This window comes from Phalangium opilio, unplaced genomic scaffold (genome assembly GCF_054372755.1).
Source record: "Phalangium opilio isolate 3A_F unplaced genomic scaffold, DU_Popi_V2 ptg000089l_1, whole genome shotgun sequence".
Taxonomy (NCBI): Eukaryota; Metazoa; Arthropoda; class Arachnida; order Opiliones; family Phalangiidae; genus Phalangium; species Phalangium opilio.
The window spans coordinates 9,194,267-9,219,259 of NW_028324194.1; the positions used below are offsets into that span (position 1 = coordinate 9,194,267).

The 24,993-nt window shown below is 40.0% G+C and overlaps 3 protein-coding genes across 7 annotated transcripts in view; 2 read left to right on the forward strand and 1 right to left on the reverse strand.

Moving 5' to 3' along the window:
• The window catches only part of LOC149647438 (uncharacterized), a 63,805-nt gene that overhangs the window by 31,694 nt on the left and 7,118 nt on the right, over nt 1-24,993 (reverse strand). For 2 of the 4 annotated variants that reach the window (XR_016371949.1, XR_016371950.1), the window contains exon 2: nt 22,660-22,777. The exons of 1 other annotated variant lie outside the window; for it this stretch is intronic. The gene's annotated coding sequence lies outside the window, so the exon portion shown is untranslated. Of the gene's footprint in view, nt 1-4,644; nt 5,740-22,659; nt 22,778-24,993 lie in introns of those variants that run through there. One more of the 4 variants, XR_016371951.1, reaches the window with a different exon arrangement.
• LOC149647440 (cytochrome P450 2J4-like) lies at nt 9,032-14,506 on the forward strand. Its single transcript, XM_089850294.1, has 8 exons — nt 9,032-9,264; nt 9,775-9,899; nt 10,179-10,285; nt 10,404-10,714; nt 11,434-11,537; nt 12,841-13,096; nt 13,167-13,354; nt 14,181-14,506. The coding sequence occupies exons 1-8, from the start codon at nt 9,032-9,034 to the stop codon at nt 14,351-14,353; spliced, it is 1,497 nt and encodes a 498-aa protein (XP_089706420.1). The 3' UTR covers nt 14,354-14,506.
• LOC149647441 (uncharacterized) lies at nt 15,448-21,236 on the forward strand. Of its 2 annotated transcripts, XM_089850271.1 has the most exons (6): nt 15,946-16,308; nt 16,796-16,851; nt 17,194-17,376; nt 18,100-18,183; nt 18,777-18,944; nt 19,338-21,236. In XM_089850271.1, the coding sequence occupies exons 2-6, from the start codon at nt 16,813-16,815 to the stop codon at nt 19,431-19,433; spliced, it is 570 nt and encodes a 189-aa protein (XP_089706397.1). In that variant the 5' UTR covers nt 15,946-16,308; nt 16,796-16,812; the 3' UTR covers nt 19,434-21,236. The 2 variants fall into 2 exon arrangements, with proteins under 2 accessions (XP_089706396.1, XP_089706397.1); XM_089850270.1 differs by lacking the exons at nt 15,946-16,308; nt 16,796-16,851 and adding an exon at nt 15,448-15,599.

A 24,993-nucleotide genomic window follows, 5' to 3' on the forward strand; every position in this document is an offset into this window, starting at 1 on the left:
AAATAATACGAAACCAAGGCACCCCCCCTCTTTCCCCCCACCTCTTCCCACAAAGGGCCAAGATTAAAGAGCGACTCTGAAGTTGCAACCAGATAGGTATAAGGTAGGTTAGAGCCCCTTATGTGTGAACGCAAACGCAAACGTTCCTTTTCTGTTCTATAGAGGACCAATAGGTCCTTGTAGATAAGATTCCAAACCTCCGTCATGTTAAAATTAAAAAAAAGTTGCCTTTTTAGGTAAAGAACAATGTTTGGTTTTATGTTTATGGTCAATTACATCTCAGGAAATGTGAAATCCTTTTTGTCCTTCAAGAATAGCTCATGTACCACAGTTAGTGAATACATTTTTTGTTTGCTAGTTAACATTAGATACAGAAATGTTTCTTAAATAACAAATGCATGTGAATTTTACATTTGGATTTCAGCAGGGATAGATGTAATTTTAGAAGTAGGAATGAGAACGGTTAGTATTTAATTCAGTCCGACTCATAGACCACCCAGTATAGAGCCCCTCCGTCCAACACGTAACGAAAAGTTTACATTATCTTATTGGCTCATCACTTAAACTACGTTTTGATGACGTTGCTGACGGGGACGGCAAAAAAATGCGCAATTCCTTTTTACCTCTGTCGCTATGACCCGCCCCTTCTTTCACTCCCCTCCGTCCCGCGGAAGAGGGGGATCCGGGACTATGACGCGCGCCCACATTACTTACTCTGTTCTCCATTCCTACCTCTAAAATTAAATCTATCCCTGATTTCAGAGAACTTTATTTTCAAGACTTTGACCTATTAAAATATGACTTTAAACCTTGTCTTATACAAGTAGTCACTAGACTCCTAGAGAAGCTGAGCCATGAATTATTAATGACCTATCACGTGGCTAATGTTTTTTACTTAGTACCAGAAGTGAGATGAGACCAGAAGTACTGAGCTAACCAAATTCTTCACTCGGCGAAAGTGAATATTCTTGATAACACAAGAGCGGTTGGCCCTCTGGTAGCAGTTTCTGAATTTTCCCTCCTAAACGTGAGAGGCTCGTGATGGTAGACGGCCGAACTAGATTCAAGCACCCGCGTCCGTGTTCGGCCGCTTTAGGTTGAGGGGAAGGGGGTAGGAAATGTTTTTGGAACTCGACCAATTGTTTTTCTCAGTCTAGTGTAGGCGCAGGGATGGAAGCGGTGGCATAAAATCTGCTCAAATTTGTTCACTAGTGCCACGATCTACTACCGATGCTAGAGCCCTTCACTTCTAGTCTCATCTTACTTCTGTTAGTACATAAACTCTTTTTACGATTTTTACCTTTAAATTCAAATTTGATATAAAAAAATTCATTTTATGGAAACACTTCCCTAAGCGGAGTGTTTTTATAGTAGTTTTATATTAGGAAAAAAGGCAAAATGATGTTGATTTGTATGGGAAATTCCTGGGGATTTTGCTCCATATTTGGACTTGGCCGTAATAATAACAGGTGCGTCTGACACTTTGTCAATTTGCGCAGCAATCGAACGTTTAGTTATACCCACAGTTACTCGGATATGGCATTAAAGTGCGATTGCATCGCCATTTCGCGATTGCCTTCGCACCTGCCTTGAATTCCTCATAACGTAGGCCCGGTCAAAGCCAGTTAGACGTGGCGAGGGAATGCTCCATGGTCCGTCTCGTAGTCGCTTGACACTGCTATTGAAGGATGGGGCCCCTTCGTGTTTCGGTTTTTTATGTTCAAGACACGTATGTTTTGTGGCAAAGAGGATGAACCGGAAATCAAAGTTACAGGCCCAGATATTCCCTGAGGGGCCGGATAGTCAGACAGTCTACCACTCTTTATTATCTTTCACATGGTAACTGCACGAATTTGGAGAAAGATTTGCACGTTCATATTGGAAAATGGCAATTCCGAAATATAAGCAAAACCATCCTCAAAGTATAATAAAATAGCAGACAATAGTTCTGGGGCGAAATATCCGAGCTCTCGGTCAAACTTTGGTCAAGTAGTTATTTTGACAGGGAGGATGGATAAGGAGCACTCTCCTTATTATTGTAACGATGAAAGTTTGGACAATTCCGCGGCGGCTACTTTGAATTGCTATTTGCCAGACGGACTTGCTGATCCTTCACTCGCCTCACCTCGTCATGCCTGCATTCCACAAAACTCGAATGACCCTTCATACATATATACCAGTCTTCGATAGCGCTATACTTTCAAGGGCTACCAACTTGAAAAAATTCGCTTCGGAAAAATGCTACGAGATGGTGGTGCCTTTTACATCACGCCTGCTTACGTAGTTACCTCTAGCGCAATTAAACTAATTAGCGGTCTTATTCCTGATCAGCGCCATCTACCCATAGCGGTGACTTTGAGAACTACTGTAAGCGGCAAGCCAATCAGATGTCGCTAAAATCTGGTGACGTCATTTTTGGTAAGACCCGAGAGTGCCAGTCAGTGACGTCACCAGATTTTAGCGATATCCGATTGGCTTGCCGCTTACAGTAGTTCTCAAAGTCGCCGCTATGGGTAGATGGCGCTGATCAGGAATAAGGCCAATTAATTGTTCCATTATTACTGCGATCACTTGCTAGAGTTTCAACTGAAGAATCAAAGAAAATTGAACCTAAGAATTTCATTGATATCTTTGTATTTTCATAGTTAATCTAAACTGACATTTCTCCGAAGAGTCCGAAATGTCTTAGTTTAGGTAACGCTAAGACTGATTTTCTCTGATTGATTTCAGTCTTTAAGCAGACGATATATTCCAACCAACTATAGCTGAAGCCATAAGGTCATAAGATATGTTCCATCCATAAGTTTGTTAATCTCTGGTAACTTAGAAACTGGAGCTTGTCATGAAGTGAGTGAGTGAGGTAGGTCATAGATTCAGGGTAAAGCGACGCCTGCTGAGGCGCTGTTATCAAAGGGGGCTTAGTAATGCAGACTAAATAGGACCTAGATGGAACTTGGTCCTGCAAAATTAACCACCACCGAGTGTAGGACTTCAATTGACTCGCTTCCGTCGTTCTCCCCCGAACTAGCTCGAGGACTGTAAGTCTCTCAGTAGCATTACGAATTATTGGACTTATGGAACGTGTCTTATAAACTAATACCACCAGCCTCGTAAACGCGTAGACTCAAGAACAAAGAAGTTTCGATTCGGAAATCGGAATAGGGGGGGGGGGAAATCCATTTTGCAAGAAATCCGTGATCTGAAAGATCTCTCTGTAGTCAGATAAGGAAACTTCCGTCCCAACGACGAAGTGTGAAAATATCTCTAGAAACTATTGGTAAGTAAAGCGATAATGGTTTTTGCTTTCGAAACTACGGGGTATTGTCTTGCATATATAGCGAGTGCAACCTTAAAATTTCCTACCCCGTATCGTAAACAGTCTTGGGATGTAGCTCAAACCTAGGTTGCAAGTTCCGAGTTCCTTTAGGCATATGGTATGGTTAAAGGCATACGTTAATAATACTCAACTAAATTCCTATGACATAGACCATCTCGAATCCCCCTATGAAACTAAAACCTAGGGGGAAGTCAGGATCTCGGGGTGTTAAATCGCACCTTCCACTTCAGTTTTGTTGGCACCCGCGTTGTACACTTCTAGTATCATGACAACGAGCACTGACAACCTGGGCACAGACCTTTGCACGGTGCGCAAGGTTGGATCCACCCAATAAGCCTGATATGACCTTCTTTTTCTAGACCCGTTACACACTGGCAACTCAGCTACTAAACTTATATCAGATTCATTTGACTTATGACAGCCTACGTGTAAAAGTTGCGCGGGAGTAAGGGCAGCTAGGGGGGGGGCGGGACGGGCTGGAGTCAGTTCTTAGACGTTTGAAATCGGCGTTCGACGGTGCACGGTTATTTGTATAGTCTCGAAATCGTCAAGAAACCCATTTGCTTGTCAAGGATATCTCCCTCCCACCCAAAGACTGTCGCTTTCGTGTCCGCGAGAAGGAAACCACCCAAGGCCAACTTTCCAAGGATTTCCAATCATTCAAATTAAACATGTTTTGGAAAGATAAGGGTAATTTTGAAATGAGCTTCATACTGTCATGTCCGAAGTAGAGCGGAAGTAATTAAACGTAAAGTACAAGTTCATTTATTTGCAGACTAAAGGTGGAATTCATAATCAAGGAACGCGAGGCAATTTAGTAACAGACGAATCTGACGAAGGCAGGGTGTCGTGCGCAAACCTCTAAATAGACCCAACCAACAAATAAACAAGTTGGCTTGGTCTCGTCATGGTCTCAAGGGATAGGATCACGTGATTAACGAAGTTGACTGTAGTACCATCTGTCGTTGAGCGACGAAAATAAATCTCTTATTTTTCTCATTGGATTAGAGTCTGACTCTTGGGGTAAAACAGGCTCTGCGCATGGCAAAATAAAGCCAATCAGGTTATCCCTTTCTCGCCTCAAAACCCGAGAACGACATCAGAGCCGTTAAAAAAATTCAAAAGATTTGTTGGTTGGGTCTATTGCGTTGCGCCCGACATTTATGAATTCCACCTTAACAATTACTACGCGTCATCTGACTTCTGTACATAGAGAATTAAAATAGAACGTAGCTACTTATGAACTGTTTGATCTTACATCGACGACCAATCTTTGTATACAATTCAATAATATTTTTTTTTAGTATGGTTCAGTTCAGTTTGGTTCATTCTAGATATAACGCATACTAATTTTACTCCTTGGAAAGGGGATGGGATGGTTCGGGTCTTGCAACCATCGCTATCTCTCAAGCGTTACTCCCCCACGCGAGTTAAGCTCAAGAACAAAATCCCAAATCCGGGTTCTTCTTCTCCGAGAGGTACACGCCGATAGAGTACTTCGATCCAAGGTGGCAGCCGCATCAAAACGAGGGGCTACAAACTACTGATCCATTTTCAATAAATAAACACAAAGAAATCGTCGTCATCACATTTGAATAGGTTATTTCATGAACGTATTCATGATATCATAAGAACGCTGAAATAAAATTCAATGGAATCGTATGTTTTAGAGAACTTATGGTCTTCGTCCAATTTTCGGATCTTTAATGCCTTTTCAGACGATAAAACGTTTTGAATCATTTAGATAAGTCAACTTGAGTTGAGTAAACTAGTTGGGTTGTACGTCTGAACAGAAGTTGGTTGTACAAGTTGAATCACCAAATTATAAATTGAACACTGACCAATTTTTGCTAACTCACCTTTTTGAACCATCTACTTGAGTCAAGAGCTGTATCGTCTCAAAAGGCCTTAAGAGTGTTTAGCCCCTCGATGGCCAACTCTAAACCGAGTATTGAGAAACGTTGGTAACTTTGAAATTCAATCGAAATAGTCCATATAGTGGAGCTGCATGGGTAGATATAGGCATTTCGATTTGTTACGTCGAAGTTACTGACTTAGGCTTTCTCTTCCCTGATCAATTTATAGACACTCGGAGTTTGTTCGGTGGCGCGCAGCGCGAGTCCATGGAGCTCAGACAAATTGGGACCGCCGTGGAAGGGAATCTTATCAGGGACATTCAACGCCGCTTCCAACACAAATCCCTTACACGTTAAAACCCAAGTATGAAAGAGATCGTGAATCGGAAAATGCATGGTAGTCACACTCACACGCCTTGTCCTCAGTTTTCAGCAAATCGCAGACAAATAACGACTCAATTTTGCCTATGAGTTACATTTACGATTTTTGTACTCAATAAATATTGTAAAGTTGACCGGAAAACTGTCGCAACGCAGCTGACAAATCTGTAATATATCATCATAAGTTTATAAGTGATATGTTCCATAAGTGTGTCACTCGTTAATGAGAGCTTGTCATGAAGTGACGTAGGTGAAACGTCATAGATTCTTGTAAAGCGACGCGTAGTGAGGCCTTACAGACTAAAGAGGGAGGATGGATTGCAACATGCACCGAGTGTAGTCAATTCTCACTTGTCGTTCTTGAACTAGCTCTCATTAAGCCTCTAACATTACGAAGTATGGGGGATGGAACATATCTTATAAACTTATGATATCATGTATGGCGACATGTGATTGGGAAACACTGGCTCAGAAAGACCTACACCTAAACAGAACATTTCTGTTAATACTACTGATTTTTTCTGAAAAATCAATGGGCAGACTTATCTGTACAATTTACATTAGTTTTGAGGCATCACGTGCTGCCAGAAGATTTCTGTAATTTTTACAGAACTATTTTCTCTCAGTGTGTCTATCGGCTTTTATGAAAGGAAACAGCGTTGAGTTCAAATTTCACGCGTTTATTAAGTGTCAAGAGAGCCATTGGTCAGAGGAGGCAGTTGAGGGTGGGGGCGGGGCTCGGTATATTGACATGATTTTCGTGACAGTCTGCAGCAAAATCCCCTTTAGATCATTGTTTTTCTTTTAGACTATTTCTCAGGATTTAATCCGGAGATCGAAATATCCTCTTGGAATTGATAGGGTGACAGTGGCAACAATGCGAAAATATTGCTTGCGAAGTAAACGTCCGTTTCGTTGTCCAACACGAGACAGTTCATTTATTCGAGGAAGGGAAATTGCAAATAAAACTTCTAAACCAACTTCAACAATGTATTATCGATGATTAAACTAATGTTAAAAATTTAAAATCAGGGTTCATACAACTTTTGGAAAACAAATTTCCCTGAGATTTCCAGGTTTTTCAACATATACTCTCCTGAGTTTTCCAGGTTTTTCCCCCGTTTATGGAGTATCCTATGGAGCAAATGTTAACCAAGGAGTGGGGGTAAATAGGACTATGACATACTCAAAGGACATCCCCGTATCACTAGTAGAAGCAGAGTTATGAGCCTCCAAAGTATAGTGTAATGTTAATCCTATGGAGGGGGGTATGTTTATGAACATTCTGCTTAATGACTCGGCCCCTGATTGACGCAAATTTCCCTGATTTCCCTGAATTTTACTAAAAACTCTAAATTTCCCTGAGACTTTTGTCAACTATTTATTTCCCTGATTTTTCCAGGTTTTCCCTGTTTTCCAGGTTTGTATGAACCCTGTAAAATGCTTGAAATAAAAAAACCTTGCTGTGACCATTAAAGAATTGAGACTGGATGTTTTAAGGGACTGGATACCGGGAAAAGATGTCTGTCTGTGTAGACTCTATACACTATAATAGTCTTTGGGGAAACCGTATGAATAAGTACCTAAACGATTTGGGTTTATTCACAACTTTCCAATTCATTAAAACAACGCTTCATAAGGGGTTAATATAATTGGATCATATTACAGCTACCTATACGGGTTATATGATCCGCCCTAAATTCATAAGATATGTTCCATCCATAAGTTTGTAATTTCTGGTTACAAAGTGGAGCTTGTCATGAAGTGACTGAGGTAGGTCATAGATTCGGGGTAAAGCGACATACGCCTGGTCAGGCGCTGCTGTCAAAGGTTGCTTAGTAATTCAGACTAAATAGGACCTAGATGGAAATACTTCAAAGTTCACCACCGAGTGTAGGACTTCAATTGACTCACTTCCGTCGTTCTCCCTCGAACTAGCTCGAGCTGTAAGTCTCTCAGTAGCATTGCGAACTGTATAGGAAGTGTTATACTTATGGAAGGAACATATCCTATAAACTTATAATCCACTTACGCGGGGTTAATCACAAAACTAAAATTTTACGGATCTAAAAAAGGACTTTCATAATAGGCTTGTAATGGTTAGGGATTCGCCAACGACCCAACCTTGAGAAGAACTCAAGCAAACCATTTCTAAAAAATGTGTTAATGTTATCAAGCACGCAATTTGGTTAAATATGGCAAGGAATTGTTACCGTTTATAAAGAACAAAGAAACGAGTTTCTGAAATAAATCTCTTCTAAAATATATGTATAATCAGAAGTGAGATGAGACTAGAAGTGAAGGGCTCTAGCATCGGTAGTAGATCCTGTCACTAGTGAACAAATTTGAGCAGATTTTATACCACCGCTTCCCACGCGCCTACACTAGAGAGATAAAAATTGGTAGAGTTCCAAAAACATTTCCTACCCCCTTCCCTCAACCTAAAGCGGCGGAACACGGACGCCGCGGGTGCTTGAATCTAGTTCGGCCCCCGTCTACCACCACCCGAGAGCGTCTCACGTTTTGGAGAGGAAAATTCAGAAACCTCTACTAGAGGGCCAACCGTTGGTGTCTTATCAAGAATATTTAATCACTTTCGCCGAGTGAAGAATTTGGTTAGCTCAGTACTTCTGGTCTCATCTCACTTCTGGTATAATGAACCTGTTTAGAAAATTTATGTCAATCCGATGGAAAGACTATTTGAAGGTCGTGCGCGGCTTATAACTCGCGTGAAAACTGCTAATTAAGACCATTATTTATTTATATGGCAGCGTTCCCGATTTGGAAAATTTCGTCATACACCGGTATTATTTTGAAGTCCTTTGATACATAAACAGAAACATCTAGAATTACTCCCGAGGGGTCGGTCATTCATGAAATCTCGTACGCTACCCGTGAAATCCAACTTAAGAAATCCGAAATCAAGGCTGATTTTGAAATCAAATAAAAAATCCGAAATCAAATAAAAAATCCGAAATCAGTAAAGAAATCATAAAATCAGTAAAAAAAATCACAAAATCAACAAAGAAATCACGAAATCAGAAGCGAAATCACGAAATCAGTAGTGAAATCCATTACAAAATTCACGAAATCCAAAATCCAAAGAAATCACAAAATCCGACGAAATCACGTGGAAAATCTCAAAATCCGAGGAAATCACGCGAAAAACCTCAAAATCAGTCGAAATCACGGTAAAAATACCAAAATTCGATGAAATCCATTGGATTTTATCGAATTCTGAAATCCGTCGAAATCCGATGAAATCAAACGAAATCCGAAGAAATCAAATTGGATTTCGAAATCCCGTACACTTTTTTCAAAACGTCCGACCCCTCGATTACTCCTCATAATGTTTTAAAGCTATTTGTTCAGCTTCAGCGATATGTTTTGATTAAGGGAAAAAGCCAGTTAGATTTTTTCTTAATCCAAAGAAACACTTTGGGATATCGTTGTAAGAATGCAGTTCGCGGCTATTTTTGATGCATTTTCTTCAAGTTTTTCAATAACTTTCATGTTATTGGCGTTATCGGTGATTTTGTTGTTTAGAAAATCGAAGAATAAGGATGGGACAAAGGGCAAGTTCCCGCCAGGACCTAGGGGCATTCCGTGTTTAGGTTATTTACCATTTCTGGGTAAGAAGCCTTACAAAACTCTCAAGAATCTCGGTGAGAAATACGGAGGAATTTTCAGGTAAATAAAGCGACAGAATGTTTCAGAAAAGTCCATCAATAACGAGGGAGCGTGTTCTTTGGGCCATTTTGATTCGAAAATGTTCTATGACATTTTGCCGTCCGAGCCACTGTTTTCGAGCTAAGATTTCAATGTTTTAGGGATGGCCCCTTAATTAAATTAGCGTTGTTTTTCAATTTCCTCTTTAAATTTAAGGGGCCATCCGTAAATTTCCCCAATCAGTGGCTCGGACGGCAAAATGTCATAGAACATTTTCGAATCAAAATGGCGCAATAAGATGCACGCTCCTTCATTTTTGATGGACTTTTAAAAGACTCTCCTTAAAAGGGGGATCTGCCTGATATCCGTTATGTCGATCCAAAGACAATAGATAGGGCTTTTAAGTTAACAGTCCATCAAAATATTTTTGTTTGAAGTCATTTCTAACGACGTTGTTGTCCTCATACCGGAAAAGGTTACTATGAAGCGGCCCTGCACAGAATTTAACATATATTTTTTTTTTTAATTCAGCATTCCAATTGGAAATCAAGTCCACGTAGTCTTAAACTCATTCAGCGCCGTTGAAGAAGCCTACAAGAAGGAATCCTTCCTAGGAAGACCACCAAATACCGCTCGAACCAATGAGAACTACTCGAGTAAGCGTGAAAGTGCAGAACCAGCCAATTAGCCTTATTCCTGATCAGCGCCACCTACCCATAGCGGTGACTTTGAGAACTACTGTAAGCGGCAAGCCAATCAGATGTCGCTAAAATCTGGTGACGTCACTGACTGGCACCTCGGGTCTTACCAAAAATGACGTCACCAGATTTTAGCGACATCTGATTGGCTTGCCGCTTACAGTAGTTCTCAAAGTCGCCGCTATGGGTAGATGGCGCTGATCAGGAATAAGGCTAATTACAATCATTTACGTTCAGATTTAGCGGATATGGATGGCCAGATATGGGTAGATCACGCCAAATTCACCAAAATTGCTATGAGAGGAATTGGTATGGCTAATAACGAAGTCGTCGTCAACCTACAGGTACAATCAAGAATAGTCAATTGACACCAAGCTCGGCCCAACTGCCCACTCGTGACTGGCTCTCTAAACCCTAAATGGCTACTTCTGTACGAAATTACACTTTGTTTTGGTCTTTCAGCAACAACTGGACAAGGTATTTCATAGTCTGGACGCGGAGCTGAGAGACGAGACAAAAGACGTCAACCCAAGAAGATTTCTAGCGACAGCATTCGACAACATGGCGTTGTCCCTGTTGTGCAGTAACACTATCGAGGACACGGATGAAATCGCGAAAGTATTGCAGCGCTTTCAGTTGCTATTGCCGAGATATTTCACTCACGGGGCTTTCACTAATTCCCTCCCTTTCTGGCTAAGGCCCTTGGCCCTTGCCTTCAATTATAAGCTCAAAGGTTTAAAGGAAACGCTTTTAAAGACCGAGGAATTCTTCGCGTGAGTTTTGTTTCACACTCCTAATATTTAATGCCAAAATCATAGTTTACAAATAGAGCTATCTCAGAAGGCCTAAGTGTGACGTCATCCATGGTACTTGCCCATAGAACCAACGCCGTATACCAAACATGGCCTCCAAATCTAAGCCTGTGACGTTTTACCTAAGCACTGACGTCACAACTGAGTTAGTTCTATATGTTAGTTGATAAAATTCATGAACCCTTTGATTTGTCACAAGCCTTATTGTGGCGTCATCCATGGTATTTACACATAGAACCAAAACGGTACCAAGTATGGCCGCCCACTGCTAAAGCTAAGCCTGTGACGTTTTACCTAATCACTTGCGTCACTACTGAGATAGCTCTATATACATTTATTCGAACATAAGTTTATAACTGATATGTTCCATAAGTATGACACTTCCTATACTTCGTAATGCTGGAAACTTATTGAGAGCTAGTTCGAGAACGACTAGCGAGTCAATTGAAGTCCTACACTCGGTTAACGTTGCAGTCCATCTTCTTATTTAGTCTGTAGCACTAAGCCCTTGATATCAGCGCCTCATCAGGCGTCGCTTTACGAGAATCTATGACTTAGGTCACTTCGGGACAAGCCCTCAGTAACAAGTGACAAACTTATGGAATATCTTATGTACTTATGGATTAATGAAATGCGATTAAACTAATTATTAAAATACCAATTTTAATTACGTTTTACAGTAAAGAAATCAAGACTCATTTACAAAGCTTCGACGAAGCTAACCCCAACGACTTCATAGACTTTTATCTCAAAGAAATCAAATCGAAGAAACCAAATTTCGATGGTAAACTCAGTTAGAAGGCCGCGTGGTTTTTAATAGAGATGGGCCGATACCAGTTTTAACCGATACCGATATCATTCGATACTTGGGAAACCGATACGTACCGATACCGATATTGTTACCCGATCCTTCGAATAAACCGATATTAAACCGATACCGATATTTTACCCGATCCTTCGAATAAACCGATATTAAACCGATACCGATATTTTACCCGATCCATCGAATAAACCGATATTAAACCGATACCGATATTTTACCCGATCCTTCGAATAAACCGATATTAAACCGATACCGATATTTTACCCGATCCATCGAATAAACCGATATTAAACCGATACCGATATTTTACCCGATCCTTCGAATAAACCGATATTAAACCGATACCGATATTTTACCCGATCCTTCGAATAAACCGATATTAAACCGATACCGATATTTTACCCGATCCTTCGAATAAACCGATATTAAACCGATACCGATATTTTACCCGATCCTTCGAATAAACCGATATTAAACCGATACCGATATTTTACCCGATCCATCGAATAAACCGATATTAAACCGATACCGATATTTTACCCGATCCTTCGAATAAACCGATATTAAACCGATACCGATATTTTACCCGATCCATCGAATAAACCGATATTAAACCGATACCGATATTTTACCCGATCCTTCGAATAAACCGATATTAAACCGATACCGATATTTTACCCGATCCTTCGAATAAACCGATATTAAACCGATACCGATATTTTACCCGATCCTTCGAATAAACCGATATTAAACCGATACCGATATTTTACCCGATCCTTCGAATAAACCGATATTAAACCGATACCGATATTTTACCCGATCCTTCGAATAAACCGATATTAAACCGATACCGATATTGTTACCCGATCCTTCGAATAAACCGATATTAAACCGATACCGATATATTAACCGATATCAATAAGAAAATAGATGCTATAATATAGGTTGCAGAGATGGGCCGATACCGATCCCATATCAGTATCGGTACCGATATTTAACTTTGAACGATATATCGGTATTGGTTGACAATGAACCGATATTTTTCCCTAAAAAATATCGGGTAGAAATATCGGTTCATTTTTAACCGATACCGATATATCGGTTAAAGTCAAATATCGGTACCGATATATCGGTTAAAGTCAAATATCGGTACCGATATATCGGTTAAAGTCAAATATCGGTACCGATACCGATATGGGATCGGTATCGGCCCATCTCTAGTTTTTAGATTACAAATTTAAGGACCCAACTCTCGTTTTTGCAGAGAAGACGTTAAATGGAATGCTGCAAATATTTTTGCTGGCAAGTAGCGAAACCTCGAGAGTAACGATTGAATGGTCCCTCTTATATTTGGCTAAATATCAAGAAATACAAGAGAAAGTGTACCAAGAGATCATTCGAGTCTTGGGAACCGATAAAAGGGTTTCGATGAGTGACCGTAACAACTTGCCCAATACGTGGGCGTTTCTCTACGAAGTTCAACGACGAAAAACGATCGCACCCATGGCATTGAACAGACGGTACAAACTATCTTTAAAATATCATATAATGTGAATCGAGCCATTATTTTGCTGTTATCATTATTTCCAGAGTTACTGAAGACACGAAACTGAACGGTTACGGGATCCCAAAGGACACAACGATAATGGTCAATCTATGGTCGATACACATGGATGAAAACAACTTCAATGACCCTAAAGCATTCAATCCAGACAGATTCTTGTCCGAGAATAAAGATAGAGCCATTACACCGCCTTGCTACATACCGTTTTCTTATGGTATGCACAATCATTTCAAGTCATTTTAGACTAACCATTACTTTTCATTAATTCTAATATAAGATATGTTCCATATAAGTCTGTCACTGGTAACTTAGAAACTGGAGCTTGTCGCGAAGTTAATGACGTAGGCCTTAGATTCAGGGTAAAGCGAAGTACGCCTGGTGAGGCGCTGCTGTCAAAGGGGGCTTAGTAATGCGGACTAAATAGGACCTAGATGGAAGTCCTGCATGCAAAATTAACCACCACCGAGTGTAGGACTTCAATTGACTCGCTTCCGTCGTTCTCCCTCGAACTAGCTCGAGCTGTAAGTCCCTCAGTAGCATTACGAAGTATAGGAAGTGACGTCATACTTATGGAACATATCACTTATAAACTTATGATGCTAGGTTGCATTAGACTAGAAAATATTCAGCTAAATTTTATCAGAAGTGAGATGAGACCAGAAGTATCGAGGTAACCAAATTCATCACTCGGCGAAAGTGAATATTCTTGATAACACAAGAACGGTTGGCCCTCTGGTAGCGGTTTCTGAGTTTTCCCTCCAAAACGTGAGACGCCCGCGGTGGTAGACGGGGGCCGAACTAGATTCTAGCACCCGCGCGTCCGTGTTAGCCCAATTAGGTTGAGGGGAAGGGGTAGGAAATGTTTTTGGAATTCGACCAATTGTTTTCTCTCTAGTGTAGGCGCAGGGATGGAAGCGGCGAATAAAATCCTCAAATTTCTTCACTAATGCCAGGATCTATTACCAACTCACTTTTATTTGTTATAGATATTTTGGAAAATGCACGTATCGTAGATTGAACTAATTCCTAATTTGTGGCAGGTCCCAGGAAATGCCCGGGTGATAAAATGGCCGAAATCAGCATGTTTATATTCTTGGTGTCTTTCGTTCAAAAGTACAGGATCTTGCCAGCGGACGCTGGAGTCTGCTTGAAAAGCGAATTTCGAACGGTGACATTGCCACTGTGTCCAACGGTTAAGCTTATCTCGAGATAAATTTTCAGTAGAGATGGGCCGATACCAGTTTTAACCGATACCGATATCATTCGATACTTGGGAAACCGATACGTACCGATACCGATATTTTACCCGATCCTACGAATAAACCGATATTAAATAAGAAAATAGATGCTATAATATAGGTTGTAGAGATGGGCCGATACCGATCCCATATCGGTATCGGTACCGATATTTGACTTTAACCGATATATTTCTTCAAAAAATATCGGGTAGAAATATCGGTTCATTTTTAACCGATACCGATATATCGGTTAAAGTCAAATATCGGTACCGATACCGATATGGGATCGGTATCGGCCCATCGCTAAAATTTTGTAACTGATTGTAATGGTATAATAATAAAGGTATTAAAATATGATAGAACCCTGTCCCAAATTTATTGATGGTTCACCAATTTCGTTACGCTGTTTTTGTTCACTTAAGGCCTTTTCAGACGATACACTTTGATGACTCATTTAGATGAGTCAACTTGAGTTGGGTAAAGTAGTTGGGTCGTATGAACTGACAGAACAGGGTTCGTACGAAATATTTCAATTGAAAATCCCTGACTTTTCCAGCTGTTATCCCTGACCAAATTTTGCCACCAATATCCCTGGCCATTTTAAGGTGTTTACCAGAGCCAACTTCATAATTACACCTGGGCTCATATTTAGCATTGCATGATGAATGGTTTGATATGCCAAACAAAATCCCTAACATATCCCTGACTTTTTAGGAAAACGTTTTAAATCCCTGACTTATCCCTGACTTTTTCCCCTATTTTCCATTTCCCTGACTTTTCCAGGTTATCCAGGATATCCAGGTTCCGTACGAACCCTGCAGAAGTTGATTGGACAAGTTGAATCCCCGAATTATAAATTGATCACTGACCAATTTTTTCTGACTCAACTTAATTCTTGACCCATCTAGTTGAGTCAAAAGTTGTATCGTCTGAATAGGCATTTATTGTTGAACGTCTGATAACGAGAATGTGTCGACTGTGTCTTGACAACAAACAATATTTCCTGATAACAGAAATCGGAAAATTTCCCGAATTTTCGAGTAATTTTCTCGTGATAAGAACAGTCAGAAACTCGAACAGAGAAGGAGGCATTTAAAACCAAAGCCTCAAGAAGTACAGTAAGCTTGTCTAAATATTCTATTACTCGATAGTGTTATGGCCGAACAGCCTTCAATGGGAGCTGGTCCTAAGTGGCAAATGGTGCAGAGTCTTCTTGAACTGGTAATTCTTTCATTCTCTATTATTCTACCAAACCATATCAACTATTTTAAAGGGACTGCAAAGAAGGCATCGGCGGGTGGGTAAAAATTATTTGAAATACGTCACAGACATCACGTGATGCCAAGATACAAAGCCTCCCCTCCTTGTGGAGTGGAACTGGACATCTAGTCCTTGTTTTTCGCGAGATTGCAGCGCCAATTCCTTGAAGTGGTGGTTTTCGAAATAAAACGAACCAAGCTTCTTTGGACCACGCCTCTCCTCAGTCACGTGCTTCTGACGTATTTCAAATAATTTTTACCCACCCGCCGATGCATGCTTTACAGTCCCTTTAAGTTAATTCGGCCATGGGGCGCTTGAAGGAAGTTGCGTCCGATAACGGCAGAGATCTTTTTAGCAAGCACGTGCTTATGTGTTTCCACTCCATACTGCTTGAGACAATATTTCTAATTCTTTTTTAACCGCTAGCTCAGAACTGTACATTTTAAATTCACGAACTATGCGCTAGGGGTCGGACATTTTGGAAAAAGTGTACGGGATTTCGAAATCCAATTTGATTTCGACGGATTTCGTTTGATTTCGTCGGATTTCGTTTGATTTCGTCGGATTTCGTTTGATTTCAGAATTCGATAAAATCCAATGGATTTCGTCGGATTTTGAGATATTTCCCTTGATTTCGTGATTTCTTTTGAGTTTGGATTCCGTGAATTTTGTAATGGATTTTTTGAGATTTCGCTTCTGATTTCGTGATTTCTTTGTTGATTTCGTGATTTCTTTGTTGATTTCGTGATTTCTTTGTTAATTTCGTGATTTCTTTGTTGATTTCGTGATTTCTTTGTTGATTTTGTGATTTTTTTACTGATTTTGCGATTTTTTTACTGATTTTGCGATTTTTTTTACTGATTTTGCGATTTTTTTTACTGATTTTGCGATTTTTTTTACTGATTTTGCGATTTTTTTTACTGATTTTGCGATTTTTTTTACCGATTTTGTGATTTTTTTTTACCGATTTTGTGATTTTTTTACTGATTTTGTGATTTTTTTACTGATTTTGTGATTTCTTAACTGATTTTGTGATTTCTTAACTGATTTTGTGATTTCTTAACTGATTTTGTGATTTCGTTGCTGATTTCGGATTTTTTATTTGATTTCGAAATCAGCCTTGATTTCGGATTTCTTAAATTGGATTTCACGGGTAGTGTACAGGATTTCACGAATGACCGACCCCTCGACTATGCGGCACAGCAGAATCATAGTTATTTAATTTTTTGGTCTAATTAGCCTTATTCCTGATCAGCGCCACCTACCCATAGCGGCGACTTTGAGAACTACTGTAAGCGGCAAGCCAATCAGATGTCGCTAAAATCTGGTGACGTCATTTTTGGTAAGACCCCGAGAGTGTCCGTCAGTGACGTCACCAGATTTTAGCGACATCTGATTGGCTTGCCGCTTACAGTAGTTCTCAAAGTCGCCGCTATGGGTAGGTGGCGCTGATCAGGAATAAGGCTAATTTGTCCCAGAATATTTAATTACATAACCGAAATTATTAAGTCTAATTTTAAAAGTCAAACTTGAAAATTAATTTTTTTCTATGTAGGGAGGTGGCACGACGCTTATACACTTCACCTACGGAAATATGAAAAAGCAGTTTCTGACTTCATACGTTCACTCTTTGTGGCAAATGAATTGGATGGCGTTTATTTTCGCAGTCGTCATGATCGTCTTGACGCTGTTCAGCGTGTGCACCGTCCGTACGCGTATACGATTCTTATTGTTAATTGTACGTTATAATATAATTAAGCCTAAGTCCGAGATGCATCAATGTTCCTTCCATTAGTTACGTCTAGAGGGCAGGAGGGGAGGCCGCCATCTTGGGTTATTTCCCTGGCGCCAACCGAGAGGCAAACGCCGCCATCTTGGGTTATTTCCCTGGCGCCAACCGAGAGGCAAACGCCATCTGACGGAGTTTACCCGAGTTCAGTTACACGCGGAGGGAGGTTAGCCCTTGAAGGAGAGAGGAATGGAGTGGAAACCCCCATACCTATGGCGTTGCCTGTGTACCCCCACCTACGGCACCGTAGTCCTCCCAGCATCCTCAGCGGTTAGGTAGGGTCGTACGTCACTCGTACTGGATGAAATTGTAAAGGGCGCTCCCTCTATCTTAAAAATAGAAACTAGCTCTCATACAAATGCAATGGCGCTACGCGGCAGCACTTAGCAATCGCCTACGGAAGGGTAGGGGCGTGCGCGAGGTACATTGGGAGAGATACGGTGCCGCAGGTCGCCCATCATCATTTCCAATCCATCTCAACTCCCTTATCCCTGGTTAGCCGAATCGCGCTGCCTGCCGCCTCTAGCGGCGCTTCTTGGTTGGCGTCAGAGAAAAAAACCCAAGAAGGTGACCTCCCCGGTCCCTGTGGTGGTGTTGTAGCCTGCTTACGCTTTAAATCTTAAATCCATAACCTTTGCTTACGTTAATCGCAATTTATCATTTCATTTATAGAACGTTTTCGCTAAAATATTCTTGGCCATGGCGTCGCTCTTTCTTTGCTGCCTTAACTACTGGGCTTACAACGCATTGTGCGACGTAAGTTACCGCTTTTCTTCAACTCAATTAAAACGCTACATTTCTTCATGAGTAAATCAGGGTCTACCCGGTATTTTCATTTCGTGGTGATTATATCAATATTATCAAATGTGGATGAGAGGGAAAGTATGACAAGGGCCATAGAGCCTGTGTTAAAAAACGCGGACATCAAAGTTTCGCCAATAACTATTTAGTCTACTAGTGACTGATGGACTTGCAAACTCGCGACTGAAAGTAGTTTTATGCTCCTTGGTTTAACCATAGCCCACTCGATCACGCGCATCACGACGCAAGCTGCTCGCGCTATAGCTAAATTACCGAGATTACACAATAGCAGACGACGGTAACCGCGTAACCGCGAATTAACACAAGACCTATTTTAAGGGAGTGAACAGGCCCATGCAGTATAGCTACGCCAATAAATCGGTCAACTACGGCGAAACTCTGATGACTCGCGACTTGCTTTTGGCTGCATTTTCATAATTTTCCTCTCATCCACTTTTGATAGCGGATATTGATGCGAATCGTAATCTAATCTGGAGATAACAAAATTGTTTGTCTGGAAAATCCCGTAACATTATTTCTTATTCCAGAGCCCATTGCGGGTTGCATCGGGTCTGACGGAACCAGACGCGTCATTGTACTACGTCAACACGGCGACGACGCCTCCTACCTTACCACCAATACCGAGAGAAGAATGCCACGTTTTTTCGAATTTACCTAAAGTTGGAGTAGTCCTTGTTGTAACCTCGTTACTCTATGTAAGTTAAAGGGACTGCAAAGACGGCACGGCATCGGCGGGCGGGTTAAAATTATTTGAAATACGTCACAGACATCACGTGATGCCAAGATACAAAGACTCCTCATGGAGTGGGACTAGTTAACATCTCGTCCTTGTTTTTCCGCGAGATTGCAGCGCCAATTCCAATCATGAAGTGGTAGTTTTCGAAATAAAACTAACTAAGCTTCTTTGAACCACCCACGCCTCTCCTTGATCACGTGGTGCCTCTGACGTATTTCAAATAATTTTTACCCACCCGCCGATGCATGCTTTACAGTCCCTTTAAAGATCTACTCGGGATTGTAGTTTCTGAAACCACAGCTGTAATTTTTCCTTTAAATCTGAGCTAATTATATTCTTAATTTCTATCAAGATGGCGTCCGCCTTTACTTGCTCGTTGTATTACAACTATACCATCATCACGGATGCCATCGGGACACCGGATGACGATGGCTTCCTTTTGCCATAAATCTCAGTAGGCGGTTAGAGGTGGAATTCAAAGTTATTCGATGATACGAGGGTCAGTTACCGTCGCCGGGTGAGGTCATCCCCATATTGGCCAGACAAGTTTGGAGTGAAAAAATGTTCACTTTACAAGGGTGTAATTAAAGAAGACTAATTTCCTAAAATATTCCTCCGTGGTGACATCCCATGGGAAATCGCGCCTGAGTAGGGAGTCTTTGTTGAATTGGTTCATTGGAAATCACGTGACACTAAATAGACGCGCCGTGTTAAAAGAGAGAACCTCTCAAAATGATCCTAATTAAAGTAATCGCGAGGAGCCACTTAAAACATCATTTGTTTAAACCATAACTTTAATTAGACTTTGCAATGTCCACCCCTACGCCCTGTAAAATTCTCTTCACTAATGTCATAAGTTAAAGGAATAGCGACGTGATTTAAAAATTATCTCAAATCTAAAGAAAACCTTACTTTTTTGAGAGTTTAAACTCTTCTGATTCCAAAAATATGCTTGATTAATATTTAAATATGAAGGAAAACACAGAAAAAACACTTTGAAAACTTGAAATTTGGGGGTCAAAAGCAAATTTTGCGGAGAAGATTTTTGGCGGGTTTTTCTCCTTGATACGTCACTCACGGCATCTCGTGGAAAAGCCAAGCGCGAGACTCCCGAGTCTACTAATGCGGCGCGCGCGCGAATCTGAATAAATTAGGCTTAACGCGGCGCGGCGACACTAACAGGCGCGTCACGTGAGCGACATCTAGAGTGAAAATTTCTCCTTACTACGTCATCAAACGAAAGAAAATCTCAACTAGGCCTTTTCCAAACACAAAACTTTGATTGCAATTTAATAAAATGCTACGAAACCAAATACGAAAGTAAACATATCATAATAAACTAGATTTTTCAAGCATTTTTTTCGCATTTTAAGTATGAGGATGACGAAAATTATGTCACTAACACTTTAATTATCCTCCTCTAAGTAGACAAATGCGGGGTTTCGGCTGGCGGCAGGGTAGCGTGACGTCAGAACTTGTATGGCTCTAAGATCGAAAGATCGAAAGAGAGAAAATTCTGTCGAGGTGCAGTAGCCACCGAACGGCCGAGACGGTTACTAAATGGGTGGAGCTATATTTTGGGAGAGTTCACTGTGGTAGTATTTCTGTTAGTAGTCAACCCCCCCCCCCGCCCTCCCGCTATCTCAAAACTTCGTATTTTTATCTCTCGCGTAGGGTATTGGGGGGGAAAGCATTTTTCTAACCGAACCCCAAAATTCTTCTCTCTGGCGAGTTCGAGGCAGGTTTCAGGTCTAAAGCGTAGTAAAGAATATGTAGGAAGCGCTAGCTCATACAGCACAATGTTGAGTTGATACATGTTACGGATAGGTTATAGGGTCTTTGTAAAAGAATCCAGACAGACACTATTGCCATCGGAAGCATAGCGTTTTCTGTACTTAGAGGAGGATAATAAACTTATGCTAATGTAAATAATTGAATGGTTTCAAGGCTATAGAGCTATTTCAGAGGGGGTAATGGCTACGTCACCAATGCTATTTGCCCATAGAGAAACCCTCACAAAATGGCCGCCCTCTACACTCAAAGGCAGGCCCAATTTTCGTAGCAGACGAAATTTTTCCCCCACTGAAATAGCTCTATTCGAGCTCTGGATAAATCTACACTGTTACAGCAAAATTTCAGAAACGTTTCTAACGCCTCCTATTAAGATTTTTTGGCGTTCGTTAAAAATGTAAAATATTTGCTTTGAAAATTTTAAAATTTTATATTGTAATTAAATCTTTAATGATCTTAACATTATTATTATTATTATTATGTTAGTTGTAAGCGATTTAGCGCGTGCCAAAATTATCATAATAAATTAATAGATGACGCTAAAAACTGAAAAGCCAATAAAAACACTCAATCCATAGGACCATAGAGTACATACAGTCAAAGAGAGTATAGGGGAGGAGTGGAAAGAGGGGCAAAACTTGTCACGCTTTTCTACCGCGCATCTTCAATGCGCAGTACCGAGGCATTTCCGTTTGAGACATTAAATGGTATCGTAGGTGGCGCTACTGAGCCGGAAACTCCCTCGTACCGCTAGCCTTGCCGCTAGTATAATTTAGGCGAGACATAACTATTTACGCTTGTGGAGCGGGGGAGCTTCCACTCCTCCCCTTTACTCTCTTTGATACAGTAGAGAAGTAGAAGCTTTAGCCTTTACCAATGCACAAGGGAATATCACGTCAATTTAGTGACTGATGGACTTGCAAACTCGCGACTGAAAGTAGTTCAGACATTTATGCTCCTTGGTTTAACCATAGCCCACTCGATCACGCGCATCACGACGCAAGCTGCTCGCGCTATAGCTAAATTACCGAGATTACACAATAGCAGACGACGGCAACCGTGTAACCGCGAATTAACACAAGACCTATTTTAAGGGAGTGATCAGGCCCAGTATAGCTACGCCAATAAAACGGTCAACTACGGCGAAACTCTGATGACTCGCGACTTTTGCCCATTTTCATACTTTTCCTCTCATACACTTTTGCTATTATGTCACTGAACTGAATAAAACCACAACTGTCTACTCCTCCATTGTATATTCTCTACGACCGAAAAAAGTCCGAGGGGGCCGTCACTCCTTCAAATCTCATACACCTAGGCTTTCAAATCATTCAAATGACATAAATCACTTCCCAAATCTAGAAAATCACTAAAATCGCTATGAAATCAATCAAATCGTTCAAATCACTATAGAAATCAGTGAAATCAGCGTACAAAACAGTCAAATCAAGAAATCAGCAAACCCTTACTGAAAATACCACCTCTAAAACACGTCTTAGGTTGGGCTGAAGACGTTTTTTAGAGGGTTTTTTTTCGAGGGGAATCATTCGAGTCATACCATAAGTAAATAAGATATGTTCCATAAGTGTGTCACTCGTTAATGAAAGCTTGTCATGAAGATGCAAAAAGGAATAAGTCTAATCCTTAATTATTTAAATCAAAATTAACCAGTTCTTTCAAGCTTGCAAGTATTACGAACCTAAATATATTTCACTCTATTCTTATAAGTTAACTTCGTAGCATTTCGTCGTTCGCGTACCCCGTTATTGGTAACGTAATTAACAATTTGAACATTAACAAAAAACTTAATAATTAATTTTAATTATCGGGCAAAACCCTTAAAGTTCCCTTACAAAATAAAAAACTAAACATTTCACACTCACCATAGCCATGGGACCCTTGAGTTTGAAACAACTGACGTGGTAAGGTTGTATTACTATTCCTTCCGTTAAGCCTTTGATGGTGGAGGAATTTCATTATCCCGCTTCAACCCACTGACCACTAGTAATAAATAAATAAATGAACGAAGAAAAACGGATTTAGGCTTACTTTAAATTATTTAGAATAATTTAGGCTTACTTAATAAGATGAAATCGCGTTAAAATTACTTATTAACCATTTTCCACTTTAGCCCTTGGCACATTCAAAATACACTTAGTTTTTCCAATTAATTACATTTCTTGGAGGTTAATTAATTATATGTTAATTAATTACATTTAAGGTGCGGAAATTATTTATTTCAATCAATATTTTAATGAGCATAAAATTATACCCGACCAGTTCCTTCTTCCTAGCCACCAAATACCATAAAATATAACCCAATCTACTCTAACTTAACCCTAACCCTAACTTAACCCTAACATGAAAAATATAGATTTTAATTAATTTCCGCGACTTAGATGTAATTAATTATCATATAATTTAAATTAACCTCCGAGAATTGATAATTATTGGAAAAACTGCCGTATATTGAATGTGCTAAGGGCTAAAGTGGAAAAATCTAGCCCAAAATGTTTCATTATACCGCCCAAATGTTTCATAATCCCGCCCAAAAGTAGGCCTAACAACTTTTAAACCTCAAACTATTAATTACTTTGCTCCTGGAAGTCTTTTAAATGAACCCATCTTCATACTCGGAATCCAAAAAAATTACACTAATCGATAAAATCACGTTAATTATTAATTAAAACTCAATTAAAATTATAATTAACCACGCAAAACAAAGGCTTAAGAAATTTAGAGACGCAGCTGTAGCCTGTAGCGCCGGCCTGTTACAAAATTTTGATTGGCTGCTAGGGTAAACCTTACCATGGAGCAATATCTGAAGATACCTAATTGCATTATATTGGCCTTTCAAGGAACACTCCATTGTAACTCCCAACCCCGATAAAATTATTACTCCTTGGAAAATTCCAACCAAGTGAATAAACTAGCGCCATCTATGTTTCAAAACTGGTATTAAAAGTTGCGTTTTTTTGGTCTAAATCGTTAAGCTTTGGCCGGGACTCAGGGATATTTATCCTGGAATAAGACACGAGAGATGTAGGGGCTTGAGTTCCGTTGTCTGCTACCAACTACCACAAAGGAGTATTAATGGGGTTTATTGGGGTTTTATTGGGTTTAATCAAAGAACTTGGAACATATAAGCCCCCTAGAATTACACATCAAATCTACGCTTCGCGCGCCCGGTTTTTTCAACAAGTATACTTTATCATTCGTCGGTAGCGCCATCTATGTGTGTGGCGCATAACTAGAATTTCTATATTTTATTTTTTGCGCGAAAATGAAACATTTTCAAACTTTTTGGCGGGAAATAGCGCGATTTCAAAGTGCTTTTAGTTTAATACACTACATGTTTAAATATAGTTTTTAAACGTTTAATAACATAATAAAAACGATTTATTATTGAGAAAAACACTTTCTTGCGCTAATTTCAAAGTGTGCGAGTATAAAATGGGCAAAAAATGTTCAATTGAGGAATGTAAAAATACACGGAGAAATAAAAATGTTTCTTTTTTTGCTCCATTCAATTGACGAGCTAGGGCTGTGAAGCCTTACAGCTCCAACTTGAACTTATACACTGATAATATAGTAAAAAGGTGCTTAAAGAGATAGGGATTGGTGGATTTCTTTCCCTCCATCCGAGTTAAAGTTTTAGGAACTTACGTATTTTGAGTTTAAATAGAGAGTGGGCTGGCCACCTACTTCGGTAGGAATGGAGTTCCAGATGGGAACAGTCCTCCTATCATAAGTAAGCAAAGCGCGAAAATTGTTCCACAATTTTACATTATTTTTATTACTAACTGCAACTCAAATAAAGATATCCGGTGATCAGTCCAGTTTGTTAGTAAAATGGCTCAATGCCATTGGAAAATCAAATTGGTCTCCTGGGAAAAATACCGCGATTTGTACAGGGTTGCCACAGAATTTTCAATTTCAGAACCAAATTCCCTGACTTTTCCAGGTTTTCCCTGACATTTTTCTTAGATTTTCCCTGACCTTTTTAGGCCGAAAACGTAAATTTTTGCAGCACGTTTTCAGTGCTTTTAATTAAATAAACCCTCTACATAAGGTTTTCCCATGTATTTGTTACCTTAAAATCATTAAGAAACATTTTAACTATCTAACAGTCTAAGAGGTTTTTTTACATAAAAGCAATTCTAGACAGCATTTTTAAGGATTGCTCAAGAGTTCACTTGTGTTAAGAAGAGAGGATG